The sequence below is a fragment of the Lutra lutra genome, chromosome 3 (assembly GCF_902655055.1).
Source record: "Lutra lutra chromosome 3, mLutLut1.2, whole genome shotgun sequence".
Lineage (NCBI taxonomy): Eukaryota > Metazoa > Chordata > Mammalia > Carnivora > Mustelidae > Lutra > Lutra lutra.
This window is the reverse complement of record NC_062280.1, coordinates 147,149,902-147,169,003: the sequence shown is the minus strand read 5'-3', so window position 1 is coordinate 147,169,003 and position 19,102 is coordinate 147,149,902. Positions and strand designations below refer to the sequence as shown.

The 19,102-nt window shown below is 35.9% G+C and overlaps 1 protein-coding gene across 10 annotated transcripts in view; it reads left to right on the top strand.

Moving 5' to 3' along the window:
- DGKH (diacylglycerol kinase eta) overlaps window positions 1-19,102 on the top strand; it is a 204,042-nt gene that overhangs the window by 158,063 nt on the left and 26,877 nt on the right. For 8 of the 10 annotated variants that reach the window (XM_047720024.1, XM_047720027.1, XM_047720028.1 and 5 more), the window contains 5 exons: window positions 712-797; window positions 7,351-7,450; window positions 9,131-9,455; window positions 10,192-10,314; window positions 14,332-14,463. In XM_047720024.1, coding sequence (XP_047575980.1) covers window positions 712-797; window positions 7,351-7,450; window positions 9,131-9,455; window positions 10,192-10,314; window positions 14,332-14,463 — 766 coding nt within the window. The remainder of the gene's footprint in view (window positions 1-711; window positions 798-7,350; window positions 7,451-9,130; window positions 9,456-10,191; window positions 10,315-14,331; window positions 14,464-19,102) is intronic. The other 2 variants (XM_047720033.1, XM_047720025.1) reach the window with 1 other exon arrangement.

Here is a 19,102-nt window from a genome sequence, read left to right as displayed (position 1 = left end):
CGTGTCTTCTGGTGAACACACATCGTGTTTCTTAGCGGTATATATGTATGTAGAAATGGAATTGCTGGGTCCTATGCTGTATGCTCGTGTTCAGCTTTGATAGACACTTAGCAGTGTTCTGGAGTGTTTTTATCAGCTCCTGCCTCCCACCGGCAGTGAGTGAGAGTTCTGTTGCTCCAGAACCTTGCCAGGGTTTCGCACTTCCCAGGCATAGTACTATTTTTGCTTTCATTGTAGCTTTTCTGGTGGATACAGTGGAACTCCATTGTGGTTACAGCTTGTGTTTGCGGAAACAAACCCAAGCTGATTGCTGATGAGGCTGATCACCTGTCATTGGTGGTGGCCCGTTGGTATTATCTTCTTCTTTAAATTTCTAGTCTTTTGCCCATTTTTCATTGGTCATCTGGTGCCTTTTTGTGCAGGTGCAGATGGGTTCTTTAGCTATTAAGCTAATTCGACATTTTTTTTTTTAATTTAATGGAGTTTATGGATTTTTTTAAGACTCTAGATTAAGGAATTTCAGAAGCAAAAAGCCTTTTATAGAAAGGAAGTTTTATTTATTTCGTATGATGACTCTTTTTATATTTCATTATCATCATTGCCCTGTGTCGTTTGTGTCCTGAATGGTCTCAGTTTAAAAGCGGTAATAATTGAGTGGTATAAATGCCAGAAACAATAATACAGTGTAGGTTTTTTTTGTTTTGTTTTCAGATGACAATTTATGAGGACTCCGTTGCAGCTCATCTTACAAAAATTCTCAATTCTGATGAACATGCTGTGGTCATATCATCTGCCAAGTGAGTGACAAAGTTGAAGCCATGAAACAGTTACATGGTGAAAATGCTTATTCCTACCATTTATGTCAGTTTTTTGTGATTTTTTTCCCTCCCCCAAAATCCATGAAGTAGTTCACAGAGTTAGATGTACTAAACTTGCATTTTTTTTTAAATCACTTTACTGTCTTGTTTGCAGTGGAGTATATATTTAGAGGGGGTTTTTTTGGATGCTTAATCTGAAATATTTTTATCAGAATAGTGCGATGTTTAGAGTTTAACTGATCTAAGCTCCTATTTAAAGAAGCATTCATATATTAACTAAATTGAATTTAAATAAAAATTTAAAATAAATAATAAATAAAATAAAGAAGCATTTAAATTAATTATAATATGAAAAACACATTTCACTATAATTTATTATTTCCATAAACACTACTCTTTAGGAATTGTTTACATCAGGAAGGGGAAAATATTGAAGAGATTTTTCAACATGACATCAGCATGTTTAAATCACATAATTATGTTTTAATTCAAAGTTGTCAGATTTTAGTTAAATCGATTCTGTACATGGAGTCAGAGCTACTTGATTTTATTATCCCAAATGTTGCGTGCCCGGAACTTAGAATTTTGTTTTGAAGCATCCTACACTGATGTCCTAAGACCTAGAAAGTCAACTAGAGGCAAGGACGAAACCCACTGCAATTTTCAGCTGATAAGCAAGGGTAAAAGCATGCTTTACGATTCTTGCTTAGCAAGGAAATATTATTCTTCTACAGAAAGAGGAGAAAAAGAAGAAGTAAAGAAAGAGAGTGAGAGATTCGGGAAGCGGTGGGGACAAAAATACACTGACTTTAGTATATTATATACTTACTTTGCAAAGAATCTAGGGAAGACAAGATAAATCATTATAAACAGATTTGCTTGTGACAGAGAATAAACATCGTGACAATTGCTTTTGATGCCATAAGCCCGAGGAATAGGAAACAGGGCTGGGCAATAGGAGGAGTTGAGCAGCTTAAGGCAGGCGTGCACCCTGGTTGTCCAGAGAGGTGGGGGGCAGACACGGTGTTCTATGCATACATAGAGCTGTTGCTGGTTTTCTGTTGCTGTTGTCTGGTTGGGTGTTTTCTGACGAATTGTGTTGCCTTGTGGCAAAATGTAGAAATCTCCAGTTTGTCCCAGGCCTCAGTACTCCCTATTGTCTTCCTCATCTTGGGCCAAATTTATATACCAAAGTTATTCCTTAGGTACTTCCTAAATTACTTCTACGAAGAAGACATTTGCGTTTATTGCCCTTGCCCTGTGAGTCAGATGCTTTTTTTATACGGCATTTAGAAGATCTTGCTAGAAAAGATGGAAAGCTGAAATGGAAACTTTTAAAAAGTATAACGAGTTATAAAAGAATTATTCTTTGATGCAGTTAAGTAAATATTTTATCTGGCCCCCTTTCATAGTTCGGATATTAGCAAATCCATAATATTGGCCTTCATGTGTTTGATTACTGCCTTCTATACATCTAACATATTTTTAATTGAGAGATAATTGACTTTTAACATTGTCTTTTGTGAAATAAGATCTTATGTAGAATTGCAATATTTTAAAAATTAAAATTGTATTTTGTCGTCATTAATAAATTGGACAGGATTAAATTATTAGTCATTTGTGAGAAAAATTAAGTGACGATTATAGATGACACCTACAATTTTGTATTTGATACAGCTTCTAGTTATTTCTGTATCTTATTTCGACTCTTGAAGACAATTTCCTTACTGCCATGTAACTGAAATAAAATACAGAAATAATTGAAAGCTGCATCAAATATAGTCTAAGATTTGCACCAAAAAAATGTGAATTCTAAAGTAGAAGCTGTCATATTATTTGTCTCTAATATCTCTAATGATTATTTGAGCATGTAAAAAATTATATCCTACATTTCTAAATGAAATTGAATCAAGTATTTGCAGAATCTTTGACGTATTTCTGGAAAACAGCTTGAACACCACTGGAGTAAATCACAACGTTGGACCAAGTAGAAGTCATTCTGAGGTCCTAGCTGAGATTCAGCCATTTGCTAGCTTTGTGGCCTGTGTCCATTTTATCAAGTGTAAGAGAGGAAAGCGTGCCTTTCCTTTCTCCCTCATGGAACTGTTGGGAGAATTAAGTTGCGTAATGAAATAAATATAGAGTTTATAAACTACAGAGTGCTATATTAAATTATGGTATCATCATCTCATGCTTTAATCAATTACATTCAAATTTTTTGTTTGACCTTGGCCTGGCTCTTTATCTAGGCTTTACTATTAGCTTTAGCTTTGGATTTCTCTCTGACTTGCTCATTTGCCTTGAAACAGATTCTGTTCCACCCCTGGCCCCCTCTTGTCACTCATCTGTGCGCCCAGACTGCCCAGTTGTCCTGCCTTTATAACCCCAGATTAAAATTTTAGGGGATTTGCCATAAAGAGGTACAAGAGAGAAAAAAGGACAAAATGTAGTAAATTTGTACTAATAATAGGGTATATTTTTAAGTTTAATTTTTGTTATGAACACTTTCAAACATTCATAAAAGTAGAGAGACTGATATAATGGTTTCCCACCATACCCATCACATGGCTTCAGTATTTATCAAAGTTTTGTCATCCACTCCCACTTTCTTCTGCTATAGTATCTCTAAGCAAACCCCAGAAATCATTTTATTCTATTTTCAGTGTATATACCTAATAATCTTGTTAAAAAGTCTAATACAATTAGTAATTCTCTAAGACTATCTGTATACTCCATCCATATCCATTGTCCCTAGTTATCTCAAAGTTTGTTTTAAACAGTTGATTTTTTCAAATCAAAATCCAAACAAGGTTCAGATATTGCATTTGGGTTATATGTCCCTTTAAGACTTGTAAAGTCTGTAATAGTTCTCCATGCTTTAAAAAAATTTTTATTAAGGCATGATTACATGATAATTCTCAGTAGCTTAAGCTGTTTTAACTAATCTTAAAACGCTGAAAATACTGATGGAAAAGCTATATTCCATTAGCATAGCTGATATGTAGGTTAACTAATATAGTTACTACGGGTTAACCAATATCATGTCAACAGTTCTTTGATTTTGTAATTTTGTCAGTTTGGTATGGTAACATGAGTTACCTTCTGAAAATCAGAAGCATTAGTTAACAATTATAGGTCTCATTTACTAATAAAAATACAAAGCAAAGTTATTAAGTAAATGCGATTTGTTTCGTAGACAAAACTTCTTAGAAAATGGGATCATTGACCAGAAAAAATAATAAGATTGAAATGATTTCCATAGGATCACAGAATTTCAGAGTTGGTATCTATCATAGAGATAATTTAGGCAAACCCCCCACTCCCCGCTCACTGAATAGATGAGGTAAGATATGTAGTTGTTAGTATGTTTCCTCAGAGCATAGAGATAGCTAAGGGTTTTTCTAAATTATGCATTGATACTTGTAAATCATCTTAAGTTTCTGATTATAACTTTTTTACATCATTTCAGACTCTCATAGGATGACCCCTGCCTGCCCATATGTGCATCTGTTTGGGCACCATTGCCATATTTTTCTTAGTGTAGTGTTTGCATATTTTACTGTCATTTGCCCCTATTAAAAAATAAGTGGGGGAAATCTGATAAATGAAGATACTGCCGCTATTGATAAAAAGTATAGATCTCATGAATACAATATAATTGCGATGATAGAGGAAATCATCAAGCTTGCTAAATATGGACTTTTGTTAGCTTCAACAGAATATTTGGTGCAGTATCAACTGCATATTTGTGCTCAACTTGGAAGGAAGAGAACAAAACTAAAGATATAAAATGCTTGGAAATATCTTGTCAAAATTATGGCTAACACTGATTTAAGATATAATTAGGGATTAAAAATTTTTATAGCCCTGTGGGAAAATCCACATTCCACTTTCATTTATTTGATTTTTTTCACATCTTTTCCAGATGTCTTTATGCACTAAAATAGAGAACTGTATCAGTTGGAGAATATCTTCCATGTTACCATAGCAAATATATCTTAAAATTGTTTTTCTGCAATTTGCAAGTTTCCAGGTGGTATGACTTTGAAATCATGCTATTTTTAGGTGGACATTTTATCTCAACTTCAAGAAATCTACATTCACTATTTAGGTATAGTAAAAGGTTCATTTCTCCAGAGTTTAATATTTTACATCTTCTGGAATTTGAAACTTATTGGATCCTAAGGTAAACCATTTCTTCTGATCCTTCCCACAACTTACATGGCAGGTCTTCTCTAACACAGAATCATACTCTGTTTCTTCAGTCTCCATCTGTCTGAGCAACATGGCACCTTTGTTGCCCCTTTCATTCCTAGGCTGATTGACCTACAGGCTCTGTCCCTAGGAGTTAGTAAAATACCAGAAAAAGTAGCTATGGTAATGTTATGGCATATGCAGTTTTACAAATTGTACAGGAGAAAATTATGTCAAGACATGTTATAATAATAGCAAGGAAAACATACCTTACGGTTACATAAAGAGGGAGGACAGTGTCTCCGCTCCTTAGAAGTGGGACATCTGAAAGATACTTTCAGTAAAGCTCATAGAAAAAATTTAGTGACAGCCTCCCTTAATATTTCAAGAAGTTTTGTAAAAGTAGTATACATGAACAAAGAAGACAAAACTTGAGGTAAAGCATGTGACTTCATCTCTAATAGTAAGCTGGAGTCTCTAAAGAGATGTGAATTAAAAAGCCAGCAAAAAGGTTGAAGGTTAGGAAATATTACTTTTTGTCCAAGTAAAAATCTAGAAATAGTTGCCAAAAAATAACAAAGAAAGCAAAATTTATTAGGAATAATTCATAATTTATTTTTTAGATGATAAATGTGAAGGTTTGGATTGTGCGTGCGTGCGTGTGTGTGTGTGTGTGTGTGTGTGTGTGTACTGTACCTAATGAATGTCTTAATGTCATAATACTTAAATATCTGGAAACATAATCAGTATGTTCCTCAAATGCCAGAGAAAATTGCAAGTTTAATAGAAAAAATAATTGCTGGAATCTGCTTTTTTTTTTCCTTCAAATTTCTCAATCTGTATCCATAATAAAGAGAAATACTTTTATTTTAAAATCATCTGATTTTGTTTTCAGACTCACTATTAGCCCTTGCTACAAAAAGCTGGTCACATGCCATTCTGTTGGGTGGTTTGTAATCCCACCCCAGTCCCAAAGGCTTTTGAAAGACAGATTTTAGTTAGTGTTTAGGGTTTCAGATAATTTTTTCTTTTGATCTATTTCTCTTACAAAGAAACCAAATGTAATTAAAAACAACAAACAAGTAAAACCATATATTGTTGACACTAACAAGATCTAAATTAAGTTAGTCTTGCGTATGACTGTACTGGTTACCTTAAGGAAAAAAACAAATGGATTTACGGAGAATATAACTCAATTCAAGTGGCAGCTTGTTTACACAATCCCTTTCCTCTTCAGGAACAGTATACTTTCAAGATACCTGGATCATGAGCAGTAGAGTGACAGTGACAACATTAAGTGACAAATTTATCCTTTTTTGTTTTTTAGCATTGCAAGTCCTGTTATGAAAATATGTAAGAGGCTGGAGATAATGCTTTTTTTATTTTTAGTGATATAATATATGGCTTTTAAATTAAAAAAAAATTTTTTTTTTAAAGATTTTATTTATTTATTTGACAGAGAGATATCACAAGTAGACGGAGAGGCAGGCAGAGAGAGAGAGAGAGAGGGAAGCAGGCTCCCTGCTGAGCAGAGAGCCCGATGTGGGACTCGATCCCAGGACCCTGAGATCATGACCTGAGCCGAAGGCAGCGGCTTAACCCACTGAGCCACCCAGGCGCCCAAAAAAAAAAAATTTTTTAATGAGCATCGGGTGTTAAATACACAACTAAGAAGTTGTTACTACATCACAACCCAATGAGATACTATATGTTGGCTAACTGTACATAATGCCTTTTTTTTTTTTTAAGATTTTATTTATTTATTTGACAGAGATCTCAAGTAGGCACACAGGCAGGCAGAGAGAGAGGGGGAAGCAGGCTCCCTGCTGAGCAGAGAGCTCCATGCTGGGCTGTATCCCAGCTGAGATCATGACCTGAGCCGAAAGCAGAGGCTTAACCCACTGAGCCACCCAGGCACCCCAACGCTTATTTTTTTAATGAGATTTACAAATACTCTCCTCAAGAATTTAATTTAAATATTTGAGAAAGGCTTGTTGTGACCTTAAAATGATGATCAGTTAAATTACACAGAGCAGAGGATTTTTTTCATTTCATTTTATTTTATTTCTCTTCAGTGTTTCAGAATTCATTTTTTATGCACCACACCCAGTAGAGCAGAGTTTATTTATGTGCATTTCCATTTATCACTCAGAATGTCTGGAACGTACTAGTAGTATGTGTTACACAGCACATAGAAGTGTGGGTTTTATATACAAATGGTACATATATACCTATACTTTGACAGTTTGCCTAATTGTGCTTGTTTTTTAAATATATTCGTAAATCAAACCAAACCAGTCCATGGGGTTTACTGAATTGCACTTTCTTTTCCTCAAAGGATACTATGTGAAACTGTAAAGGACTTTGTTGCCAAAGTAGAGAAGGCCTATGAAAAAACGTTGGAAAACACCGTTGCCGCAGATGCCGTGGCCAGTAAAGTAAGCGGGTCACCTTTAGGGCACACAAGTTTTTTACTGACAATATTAACACTGCCCTGTGTCTCACAGCTAAATTGATCAAATGCCTTTCTTGCCAAAACATCTTAAATCAAGTGAAAAACTACTTTTGAATCAGATGTGAGGGATTAAAATATATTCTATTGTACAATTACCCTTGAATGTGTAGGAAAACTGTACCGCTGATACTGTCCAAAATCCTGAATTTTATAAACCAACTTGCTTTTCCCGTGGATTGACATCCCCAAGGAGAGATGTTCAGCAGCGGGGTCACATGGGGGAAAATGCTGGGCGGCTGGTGTTCCAATGGGGAGAGGAATGGCTTTCCATTTCCAGGCAAACTGGTCACCAGGCTCCCACCTAGTGTGGTTCTTCAGGTTCCCCAGGCATTATGGTCATTGGCCCCTTTCAGGATACTGTTTCTTGCTTTGCCGTTTTCTTTTTTTTTTTTTTTAAGATTTTATTTATTTATTTGACAGAGAGAGATCACAAGCAGGCAGAGAGGCAGGCAGAGAGAGAGGAGGAAGCAGGCTCCCCGCTGAGCAGAGAGCCCGATGCGGGGCTCGATCCCAGGACTCTGAGATCATGACCTGAGCCGAAGGCAGCGGCTTAACCCACTGAGCCACCCAGGCGCCCCTGCCGTTTTCTTTATAGATTTTTCCCCCCTTTATGAGCTTTTGGAGGCTAAAGTAAGAACCTTAAAAGCTACTCTCTTTACTTTCACTTGTTCTTTGACAGACATTCTTATAAAAGGTTTGGCTTTCTTGGGCTTGCAAAGGAATGATCTCATATGCTATGGATGGTGGCTTGAGTGAAAGGAAAAGGAAATAGAAATGAACATACGTTTGATGTTTTCAGCCTCTTTTTTTCTTATTTTTCTCTGTGGAGAGCTTTAGAAAACAGAAGACCTCTCTAGCCATATTTTTTTTTTCTCTTAACTATTTCTGGAGGAGGAAAGGACAGGAATCAGAGTGGCAATCAAAGGTGTATTAGGACATTCGTAGCATCGGCGTCAGCCCTCCGTGTTTCTTTACCCTTAGTCATTCGAGAGAAGCAGACAGAAATAAGGGCGGAGTGCATGTTTTTCTTTCTGCATCTTCTTCTTCTTCTTTACCCTTGTGCATTTTCCTTTTTGCTCTTTTTTTGAGCCAGTAAGCCTGTAGGCACCGTTCACCCCTTTCACAACCAAAGCTTTGAAGGAGAGCTTACCAAGAACTCAGACAGACCTGCAGTTTATGATGCTCAAAACGGTACCTTACGTCGATTACTTTAAAAAAAGTTTACACAATGTTTTATATAAATTTTGCCTAAGTTTTTTGTGGAATGTGTCACTTTGAAGTGAAGTGTTTGTTCTTTTAAGGAAAAATACCTATATAAAGATAATAGAGATTTTGTTTTATGGAAAAATAATTATATAAAGATGGTAGAGTTGGAATACTCTGGAAGCACACATAAAAATTTACATAATTGTGCTCTTTTTAAAAAAAAATGATAAATTATTTTGTCTATAAGCTATCTAAAAGTATCCTTTATAATGGATAGCCAGTTAATTGGTAAATATTAATATAGGCATCTTTCCTCTAAAATCAGAAGTGATTCACTCAAACTGTCCTTTTCCGTTTCCACCCATGGAGATTCATTGCTGTATTTTTGTTTTCTTAGTGTTCGGTCCTAAATGAAAAGCTTGAACAACTGCTTCAAGCTTTGCACACAGATTCCCAGGCTGCCCCCGTTCTCCCAGGCATCCACTCTCTCATCGTAGAAGAAGATACCGTGGAATCTTCCAGTGAAGAATCCTTGTGTGAAAGCAAAGAACAGCTCGTGGATGACCCTGCAAAACCTCACTCCCAGAAAGCTGTCAAGCCAAAGGAAATAATGCTGCGGGCAAACAGTTTAAAGAAAGCTGTGAGACAAGTCATTGAAGAAGCTGGCAAAGGTACCCGTGAACAAAGTTGGCCTTTGAAGAAGTTAGCTGCGTCCCCATCTTGTAAGCACAGTGGAATTTTCATATTGGTCAGACTGGACACACACACAAAATGTTCAGGCAGGATGGAAGATGAGGCCATTCGAATGAAATTTGTATTAAGTCCTATTTGCTGTTTAAGTAGGATTCACATACGATGTTAATGTGAGGAATGACATATCAATGATACATAAAATAATATCTCAAAGATAAAAATACACTGGAAACATGGAAAATTACTTTAAGTTACAATTCTAAAATTTTATATCTTTTACCTAATGGGAATCTGTTGAGTTCTTAAAGAAAATCAAACCTGCAAACTACTTTGAAAATACTCTCTTAAATTAATTTCCTAAATGTTTATGTTGCTTTTTAAAGAGTCTATAAAGGTTCCACCTGTATTTTAATTTTTTGTATGAATATAATGGATATACTTCTCTTCGAATTTTAGTGGTGGTCTAAAAGTTAACTTTAACATAAAAATTTAATATTCAAAAACACCTTATTCAGGTTGTAACTTATAGATGGACTTGTATTTCATTCCCAAAATCTTTTATTTTTTTCTTCTGATAAAAAAGTAATGTTTACAATTTCAAGTATTTAGTTTGATAATCTCTAGTCCTTATGGTTATCACCCCCAAATTTATTACGTTAATATTTGTGAATATGGAATTTCTTTTGTTTTAGGCTTCATTTTTCTTTTTAAGTGTATATTAATATTTATGGATTTTATTTTTACTTGTCCAAACACATTTCTCAGTTATGGATGACCAGAGTGTCCATCCCTGTGAGCCAGTTAGCCAGTCGTTCGATAATGACAGTACAGAAACAGACGAATCTAAAGAAGAGTCTAAAGACGATGACACAAGAGAGTCATTAACTGGTAAGAAAACTGTAATCCTTTTGGAATTAAATAGAGTACAATTCTGCTTTTCGTTCTCAAAAGGCTTATCAGTTTGAAGTAAACTTTTTATTTTTATTTTTAACAAGGCTTTTCAGAAGGTAAAGCTTAGATAGTTATGAATACTAAAATAATAATGGTAACATTTAGATGATTGTCAAATACTCCCACATCCCGCTTTATCATATAATCTGGAGATTATCATAATAAACTAAGGCTTATGGAACCAAACATGGCTAAGTATCTTAATTTTCCTGAGGAAAAGGGAAGAAACATCTAAATCAGCAGATTTTAATCTGTTTTTAACCCATAGATGCCTTAGAGAATTATGTGAAAACTGCACATTGAAGTGAAGTTGTGGGCACATTATACATGCCCAAAGTTTGCCTTTTAAATAATTGAGCAGTCCCCTGGATTCCATTGATCAGCCTGGATGGTTTGCTAATTCTTACTGCTAAATTAATCTTCAAAATCACTGGACATCTAATTACAACCCTATCTCTACTGAAATTATGTTTGCCAGGAAATTAATATGTAGTCACTTGAAGAACATTAATTATTCCTCTGCCTCTTAAGTTTGAAGATGAATTTATACTTTTAATAGTTCAGATTGTATAAGGGAATAATTATTAATTTACTAGAATAAAGCAAAGCAGAAATTAAAGGATAATGAAGCTGAGAAGATAATATGAAAATAATTGCATGGTACTAATGAAAAGTCAACACTGATAACTCAGAACTGCAGTCGTTATGTTTCTGCTTCACTTTCATTACACATGCGCTTGGGTGGATTGCTTAATTTCTCAACAGTTTCCTCATTTGTAACAAGGGGATAATGATGTGCCTACTGGTTATGAAGGTTAGAGTAGTTGATATATGGGGAGTGCCTAGAATAGTGTCTTTGCCTAGTGCTGGGAAGGAGCATTTGCTGTCATTCTCACTTTTATTAGTGCTATTCCTCCCACTGCTGCTACTACTAATTATGTCAGCCTCGAAAGAATATCCCTTACTGTATGTAAAACTCTTAGAAACTTTGAATATAGCCCTTACAGTCTTCACATGTCTGGCATACAACCAATGTGTACATATTTGACACCCATAGCCCTTTTACTTTTTTTTTTTTTTATAGATTTTATTTATTTATTTGACAGACAGAGACCACAGGCAGGCAGAGAGACAGGCAGAGAGAGAGGGGGAAGCAGGTTCCCAGCCGAGCAGAGAGCCCAATGCGGGGCTCGATCCCAGGACCTGAGATCATGACCTGAGCCGAAGGCAGAGGCTTAACCCACTGAGCCACCCAGGCGCCCCCGCCATAGCCCTTTTAGACTTGAAATGTACTTATGCCAGTATACAACTCAACTCTCTAACTTTATACCCTATAGACCTTAAAGGTCAACCTGTAATCCTATACAGGCATATACTTTATAACCCTCTTGACAGATGGCCATTTAGCCTTTGGACCAGGTTTTTGGTTTTGTTTTAGGTATTTTATTTTATGTGTTTAAGTAATCTCTACATCCAGCGTGGAGCTCGAACTCATGACCCCAGGATCAAGAGTCGCAAGCTCTACGGACTGAGCCAGCTGGGCGCTCCACCATTCACTCTCACTACATCCCATTCTTCAAATCAGCTTTTATTGTCAGAAAGTTTTTCTTTACATTTAGCTTTGTATTTTCCTCCTTCCGTTTCTGCCCGTGAGCACACTAATTAATAAAGCTTCACGTATGATCACGGTAACAGCCACAACTGCTGACTTTGGTGCGGTGCTCTGTGAGTACCTTAAAAGCAGGCTCGTTGGGTGCCTGCGTGGCTCAGTGGATTAAGCCGCTGCCTTTGGCTCAGGTCACGATCTCAGGGTCCTGGGATCGAGTCCCGCATCGGGCTCTCTGCTCAGCGGGGAGCCTGCTTCCCTCTCTCTCTCTGCCTGCCTCTCTGTCTACTTGTGATCTCTCTCTGTCAAATAAATAAATAAAATCTTTAAAAAAAAAAAAAAAGCAGGCTTGTGTGGCATCCTGCCTTCTTCCCATAACTTAGTATCTTCTTTTCCACATGATCTCCTCAATTCTTTCACCAATTATTAACTCGATTCCAAACTTTTTAGTTTTCCTGGTTGCATTCAATTGGTCAATATCATGTCCCATTTTGAATGCAATCCCCCTGATATTTCGAACTCTAACACAGCACACTGATAGCCATACACTACTCATTCTGGACATTTTTTTCATGTTAGAAGGACCACGCAAAATTTCTTCTTGGCATGAAGTAATATCTCCTCCTATTTTGTGCAAGTGATTTTTTAAACCTAATTAGAGTAGTACATGCTCATCCCTATGAACTTTTATCTTTTCGATTTGGAGCTGTCATTGCATCCTGTCAAAATCTTTTGAAGCTTGACTGTATCATCTCAAATTGACTTTATCTAGAGTTTCATAAGCGGGACTTGTATGTCTTCACCCATTATAAAGCTGACTTTAGTAGGGCTGACAATGGGATTCTTACAGTATGCTGCTTGATCATTTCCCTTAAGACAAGGCATGGTTTCTTTGGAGGATTGGTTTTCCAGCACTCATTGCTAATGGTTTTCCAGCCGGCTACCATCCCATCTTACTATAGTCTCATGAACTGAACACTTCCATTGTAGTCTGCAAAGAAAGCTAAAGAATAAAGGTAGGCAACTCTAGATACTGAAGTTGAAATAGTCATAAATTTACACATATTGCAACATTTGGTACCTTAATGTTGCAATATTTGTTCTTATTTTCTAGCTAGTAATCCAATTTAGTGGGAATCAGTAGTAATAGAAGTATTTCTGTATTAAATAATCATTACTTTTTGAAGAGGGTCATTATATGATTAAATTATGCAATAATTCATATGCCTGAGATGTACAGTGAGGTATATTAATATGATCGATGAGATGTTATGTTTAAGAAGAAACATTAATTTAGTTACCATCAATGTTACATCAATCTCAGTCACTAGGACGCTCTCTGGTTTTTATAAGAGATGAATATCAAAAGGTTGTTTTTATTAGAAATCAGCTCTGCGTCTCTCATCTGTCAAAAAAAAGTGGCCGTCTGCTACTTTTCTTTAGTGCAACTGGACTGTTTTTGAAGAAAGAGAAGAGAATGTAAGATTAATGTGGTTAGTTTGTAATTAGCCTTAGGGAGAGTAAAGGTAATTAAATTTTTAAGTATTTTTAAATTGAATTTGAGAAATACTGTTTTTTTATTTAAACACCTGCCAATAGCTCCTAAATTAGTTAAAGATACTATTTGCTCTCCATTACGTTGCTGTAGTTTAGACAGAATTAAATCTTTTTTTGTTGACTTTGAGAGTAATTCTCTTTAGGAATAATCTTTTAAATGTATTGAACATTTTAAAGAATATGATAAACCTATCTGGGGCAAATTTTTGTTTTGAATATATAGTTAATTGAGAAGTGCAGGAAACATATTGGTTTCATTTGAAAAAAAATACTATTTTTCCTTTTATGTATGGAAGACAATGTTAACTCACATTTCACGTATTAGCTCTGGGAATTAATTAATTACATTTGATCGTTCACCCAACATTTATGGCAAAAGGATTACACCGGTGGCATACATTTTAACACATATGTATCATTTTCAAAAATCATCAGGCTTCAAAATTTCTTTTTGTCTTTAAATATGGGTTGGACACATTCAAATTGTGAGTATTACTGACCTTCAGTTATGGTAGGCCTATACTTTTTACTAATTTCTGTCTGTTTGAAATGATCTATCCGGACATCTACCTGTGGCCGAATCCCTCCGAACAGTAAATCTCAAAGAAGTGAAAACAATGGTAAAAGAATAGGTCAACACAATGTAATATCTTCAGTTCAGCTCATTGATTTAAATACACATTAAATTATTTTTATGTCCTGAATTTATTAGAGCTTGCTTATTCTTATAACTTTATCATTACCTTTTTTTTTTTTTTTTTTTTTTAATCATCGGGACTTTTCTCCAATAGTTAAAGCTGCACCTGCACCTCGGTCTCCAGATGGCCGGGCAAGTCGTTCCCAAGCTGACTCTGGCTCTGGTCCCGCTGTGGCAGCTGGCAAAGAGAACCTCCCTGTGCTCAACACCAGAATAATCTGCCCAGGTAGTATAGATTTTGAAACATGGCGTATTTGTAAGCATTTCTGTGAAAATGTATTAAGTACTCATTTCTATGCACTATAGAAATGTCTTCTTAGAGATAAATGTCCCTTTGGGAGAATGTTCTTGTCACTCTTACAACCAGAGTCCAGATCCTTAGACTTCTGTGTGTGTGTGTGTGTGTGTGTGTGTATAAGAGTTAAAAATAAGAAGGAAAGAAAGGAAGTACTAAAATACATGTTTTGGGGCACTGCCCTGAGAAGTTTTAATTAAGTTATACTAGAATATAGCCCAGGAATCTGCATTTACTAAGTACCCTGGGTAAATCTTATCCTATATTCTACTACCTCTTTGGTATCTCCATAGCTTTCCTCTTTGTTGTGAGCCACAAGTCTCCATCATTTTTAGACTAGTAACACTGCTTCCTTTTGGAATATCTGAGACATCCATTCCAGCTCCGATGAGATGAATTGACCTTGAGATTGGGTTGGTACTAGTGGAAAGCAAACAACGTGTTCAGCTAGGGAGGAGGAAAATACAGATGTCTCTGATGTTTCCTTAAATACCAGTTGTTTGACTTAGTGAAAACTCTCCAGATTTATTCCAGAGTTGGTTGGACCCAAGTTACACCCTGAAAAGTAGTCTGTCCTACAAGTTCTTTTTAAAGGTGAATCACAATTCAATAATGATAGTTGGAGACTTTATTATCATACTTTCAGTAGTTGATAGAAACAACTAGATAAAAATAAACAGGGAAATAGAAGACCTGAAAAACATATGCAATAAGCAGACCTACAGAACACTCCAGCCAACAACAGCAGAATATTCATTCTCAGTCTCATACACATGGAACATTTTCCAGTATGGATCATAAATTAGGCCATTCAAACAATTCTCAGTAAATTTAAAAGGATTGAAATTATCAAAGGATGGTTTTTGACCACAGTGGAATGAATTTAGAAATCCATAACAGAAGGAAAGTTTGGAAATGTACAAATATGTGGAACTATGAGGGTCAAAGAAAAAAAAAAAGTCATGAGAGAAATCTTTAAATCCTTTGATGTGAATGAAAACAAAAATACACCACACCAGAACTTACCTGATGCAGCCAAGGAAGTGCTTACAGTGAAATTTAAAGTTGTAAATGTGTATATTATAAAGGTAGAAAGATCTTATAATCTAACTCTGCACCTTAATAAACTGGAAAAGGAAGAACAAGAATGCCCAAAGCAATTAGCAGGAAGGAAATAATCATATTGGTGTGGAAATAAATGACATAGAGAATAGAAACCAATACAGAAAATCAATGAAACCAAAAGCTGATTCTGTGAACAGATTAACAAATTGACAAGCCTTTGCTAGAGTGACCAAGGAAATGAAAGAGAAGATTTAAATTATTGAACTCAGGAATGATAGAGGAGAGATGTCACTAATGGCCTTACAGAAATAAGAAGGATTATAAGGGAAAACTATCAAATATTACATGCCAGCAAATTAGGTAACTTCAATGAAATGGACCAACTCCTGGAGACATGCAGACTACCAAAACTGATTAAAAAATGGAAGATCCACTAGATGTATAACAAAATTTCCTGCAAAAAACAGGCCAGCATGCGTGAAGTTTTTAGTTAAGGAAGGTGAATAAGTTCTAGAGATCTGCTGTGTCCAACATTGTACTTACAATACTGCCTTGTACACTTAAAAATTTGTTAAGAGAATGGAGTTCATGTTAAGTGTTCGCAATAGAATAAAAAGTCAAAACAAACAAAAAGAAAAAGAAAAACAAAAAAAAAAAAAAAAGGAAAGAAAGAAATCTATCCCTAAGTCCTGGGCTCACCTAACTGATTTTTCTTTTCTAATGGTTAACTGGTAAGCCCTCATCATTGGTCTACCTCTTAATGATCTTCAAATAAATTCATTTTACATTTTGATCAACTTTCCTATTTGCCCTCATAGTAAGGAGGAGTAGTTGGTCTGATCAACTGATAATCTGCCATCATCAAAATAATATGTTTACTTTGTTTTTGCAAATTCTGGGTTGTTGTGGCTTCCCATGAAACTTTGTTCTCTCAGGATACCTAGGTGGCTCAGTCAGTTAAGTGTCTGATGCTTGATTTTAGCTTGGGTCATGATCTCAGTGTTGTGAGATTGATCCCTGCATTGGGCTCCATGCCCAACATGGATTCTCTCTTCTCTCCCTTTCTGTCTACCCCTCCCTACTGCACTCTCTGTCTCTAAAAACAAATAAAAACAACGAAAAAACAAAAACTATTTTCTCTCATAAGTCAAAAAGAACAAATGAATGGATAAAAGAAGAAAGGAAGGAAAGGAGGAAGGGTGGGAGGGAGGAAAGAAGGAAGGAGAGACAATCCATAGGATAAGAGAAAATAGTTGTAAATGGCATACCTGATAAGGGACGAGTATTCAGGATATAAAAAGAACTCTTAAGATTCAACAATGAAAAGACAAATACCCCAATTTAAAAATGGGCAAAGGATCTGAGTAGACACTTTCCACTGATGGCCAATATGCACATGAAAAGATGCTCACCATTATTAGTCATCAGGGTAATGCAAATCAAAACCACTATGAGATACCACGTTACCTTACTGGGATGGCTATGATCAAAAAGGAGAGATAATAACAAATAATGGCAAGGACATGGAAAAATTGGAACTTTCATACATTGCTGGTTGGAATATGAAATTTGGAAAATCGGTTCGGCAGTTCCTCAAAGAATTAAATACAGAGTTAACATATAATCCAGTAAACTCCTAGTTATAGACCTATGAGAATTAAAATACATGTCTACACAAAAACTTGCATGTAACTGTTTATAGCAACATTACTCATAGTAGCCACATAGAAGACAACCCAAGTAATCATCAGTTGATGGAGAAACAAAATGTGCAGTATGCAGACAGTGGACTATTATTCAGCCTTTAAAAAGAACAAAGCACTGGTAGATGCCACATGATTGCCTCCTAACATGTTATGCTAAGAGAGAGAAGCTTGACATATAAAGCCACACATTATGTGATTACATTTATACGCAATGTCTAGAATAGTCAAATCCATGGGGAAAGAAAGTAGGTTGGTGGTTTCCAGGCTCTGGGGATGTGGGAATGGGTGGAAAGGAAAATGACTACCAACAGTTATGGAGTTTGTTTTGAGAGTAATAAAAAAATGTTCTAGGGATGCCTGGGTGGCTTATTTGGTTAAGTGTCTGCCTTTGGCTCAGGTCATGATCCCAGAGTCCTGAGATCAAGTCCCCCATTGGGCTCCCAGCTCAGTGAGGAGTCTGCTTTTCCTTCTTCCTCTGCCTCTCCCCCCCACTTGTGCACACTCACTCTTTCTCTGTCAAATAAATAAATAAAATCTTAAAAAATATATTCTAAGTTAGGTCATAACTGATCATTGCACAACTTTGTATATATATACAAACAGCTGAATTATACACTTACTTAAAAGGTGAATTTTATGGTATGTATATTATATCTCAATGAAATATTAAAATAAAAAAGATAAATATAGAGCATGTTTGGTTCTGGAAAGACCTCCATGTCTAGAGGTTATATCTATTTAAACCTAGAACCGTGGGATGACTTTCTGGGCTAAAGCTGTGAATATGGCTAACCTTAAAATATTATACTGTTGGGGGTGCCTGGGTAGTGAAGTCAGTTAGGTCTCCCACTCTTGGTTTGGCTCAGGGCATGACCTCAGGGTCATGGGATGGAGCCCTGCAACGGGCTCCGCACTTAGGATGGAAAGTCCCTCTCCCTCTACCCCTTCTCCCTTCCCCTGTGCTTGTTCTTGCTCCCTCTCCTTCTAAAATAAATGAAAAATAAAAGTTTAAAACAAAGAAAATATACTTTTCTTTAGGCAGCTGGAGTCTGGTTCTTCACATCTCCAAACTGTTCTTTTTTTCCTTACCAGAACATTTTTTTTTTCATTTATTCACTTATTTAGAGATAAAAGAAACTGGCATGACTAAATATGCCATAATGCATTAAGCTATGAAATAAAATTCATCTTGATTATTTGATAATCAGCTAAACTTTGAGGCTAAAATAAATAATAATCTTCTAAAAGAGCACACAGTTGAGGAAAGGAATGTTTGCTCAAGGACTTTCTTCCTAATTTCCTAGTGTTTCTCAATTACATATTTTTCCTCATTCTTCTTTCCCTTTTTTTGTTCACTTAGGCCCATATTACTCTATCTTCTTTCCAGAGTTTAATGCTTCTAGAGTCAGTAATTAGCTGGGTAGATGATAGTAGCTTTGAACATCGTAACTACTTAGTAGAAAACTAACTAGTTGTTGAAATAAGCTTGAAGTTTTATATATTTAGAGGTAAGATAAATGCTTCATTTTTTATGTTCAAACACTGTATTTTTCTAAAACTCATAAATACCTGTGTTTAATATTTTTGTATTTACTCTTAACACCAACAGAGTTTTGTGTGTCAGTTAATTTTTTTTCCAATGATTTTATTTATTGGAAAGAGAGACAGAGAAAGAATGGGGTAGGGGGTGGGTAGGGGCAGAGAGAGAGGGAAAAGGACAAGCAGACTCCGCACTGAGCAGGGAGTCCAATGCAGGGCTTGATTCCAGAACCCTGAGACCATGACCTGAGCCAAAGGCA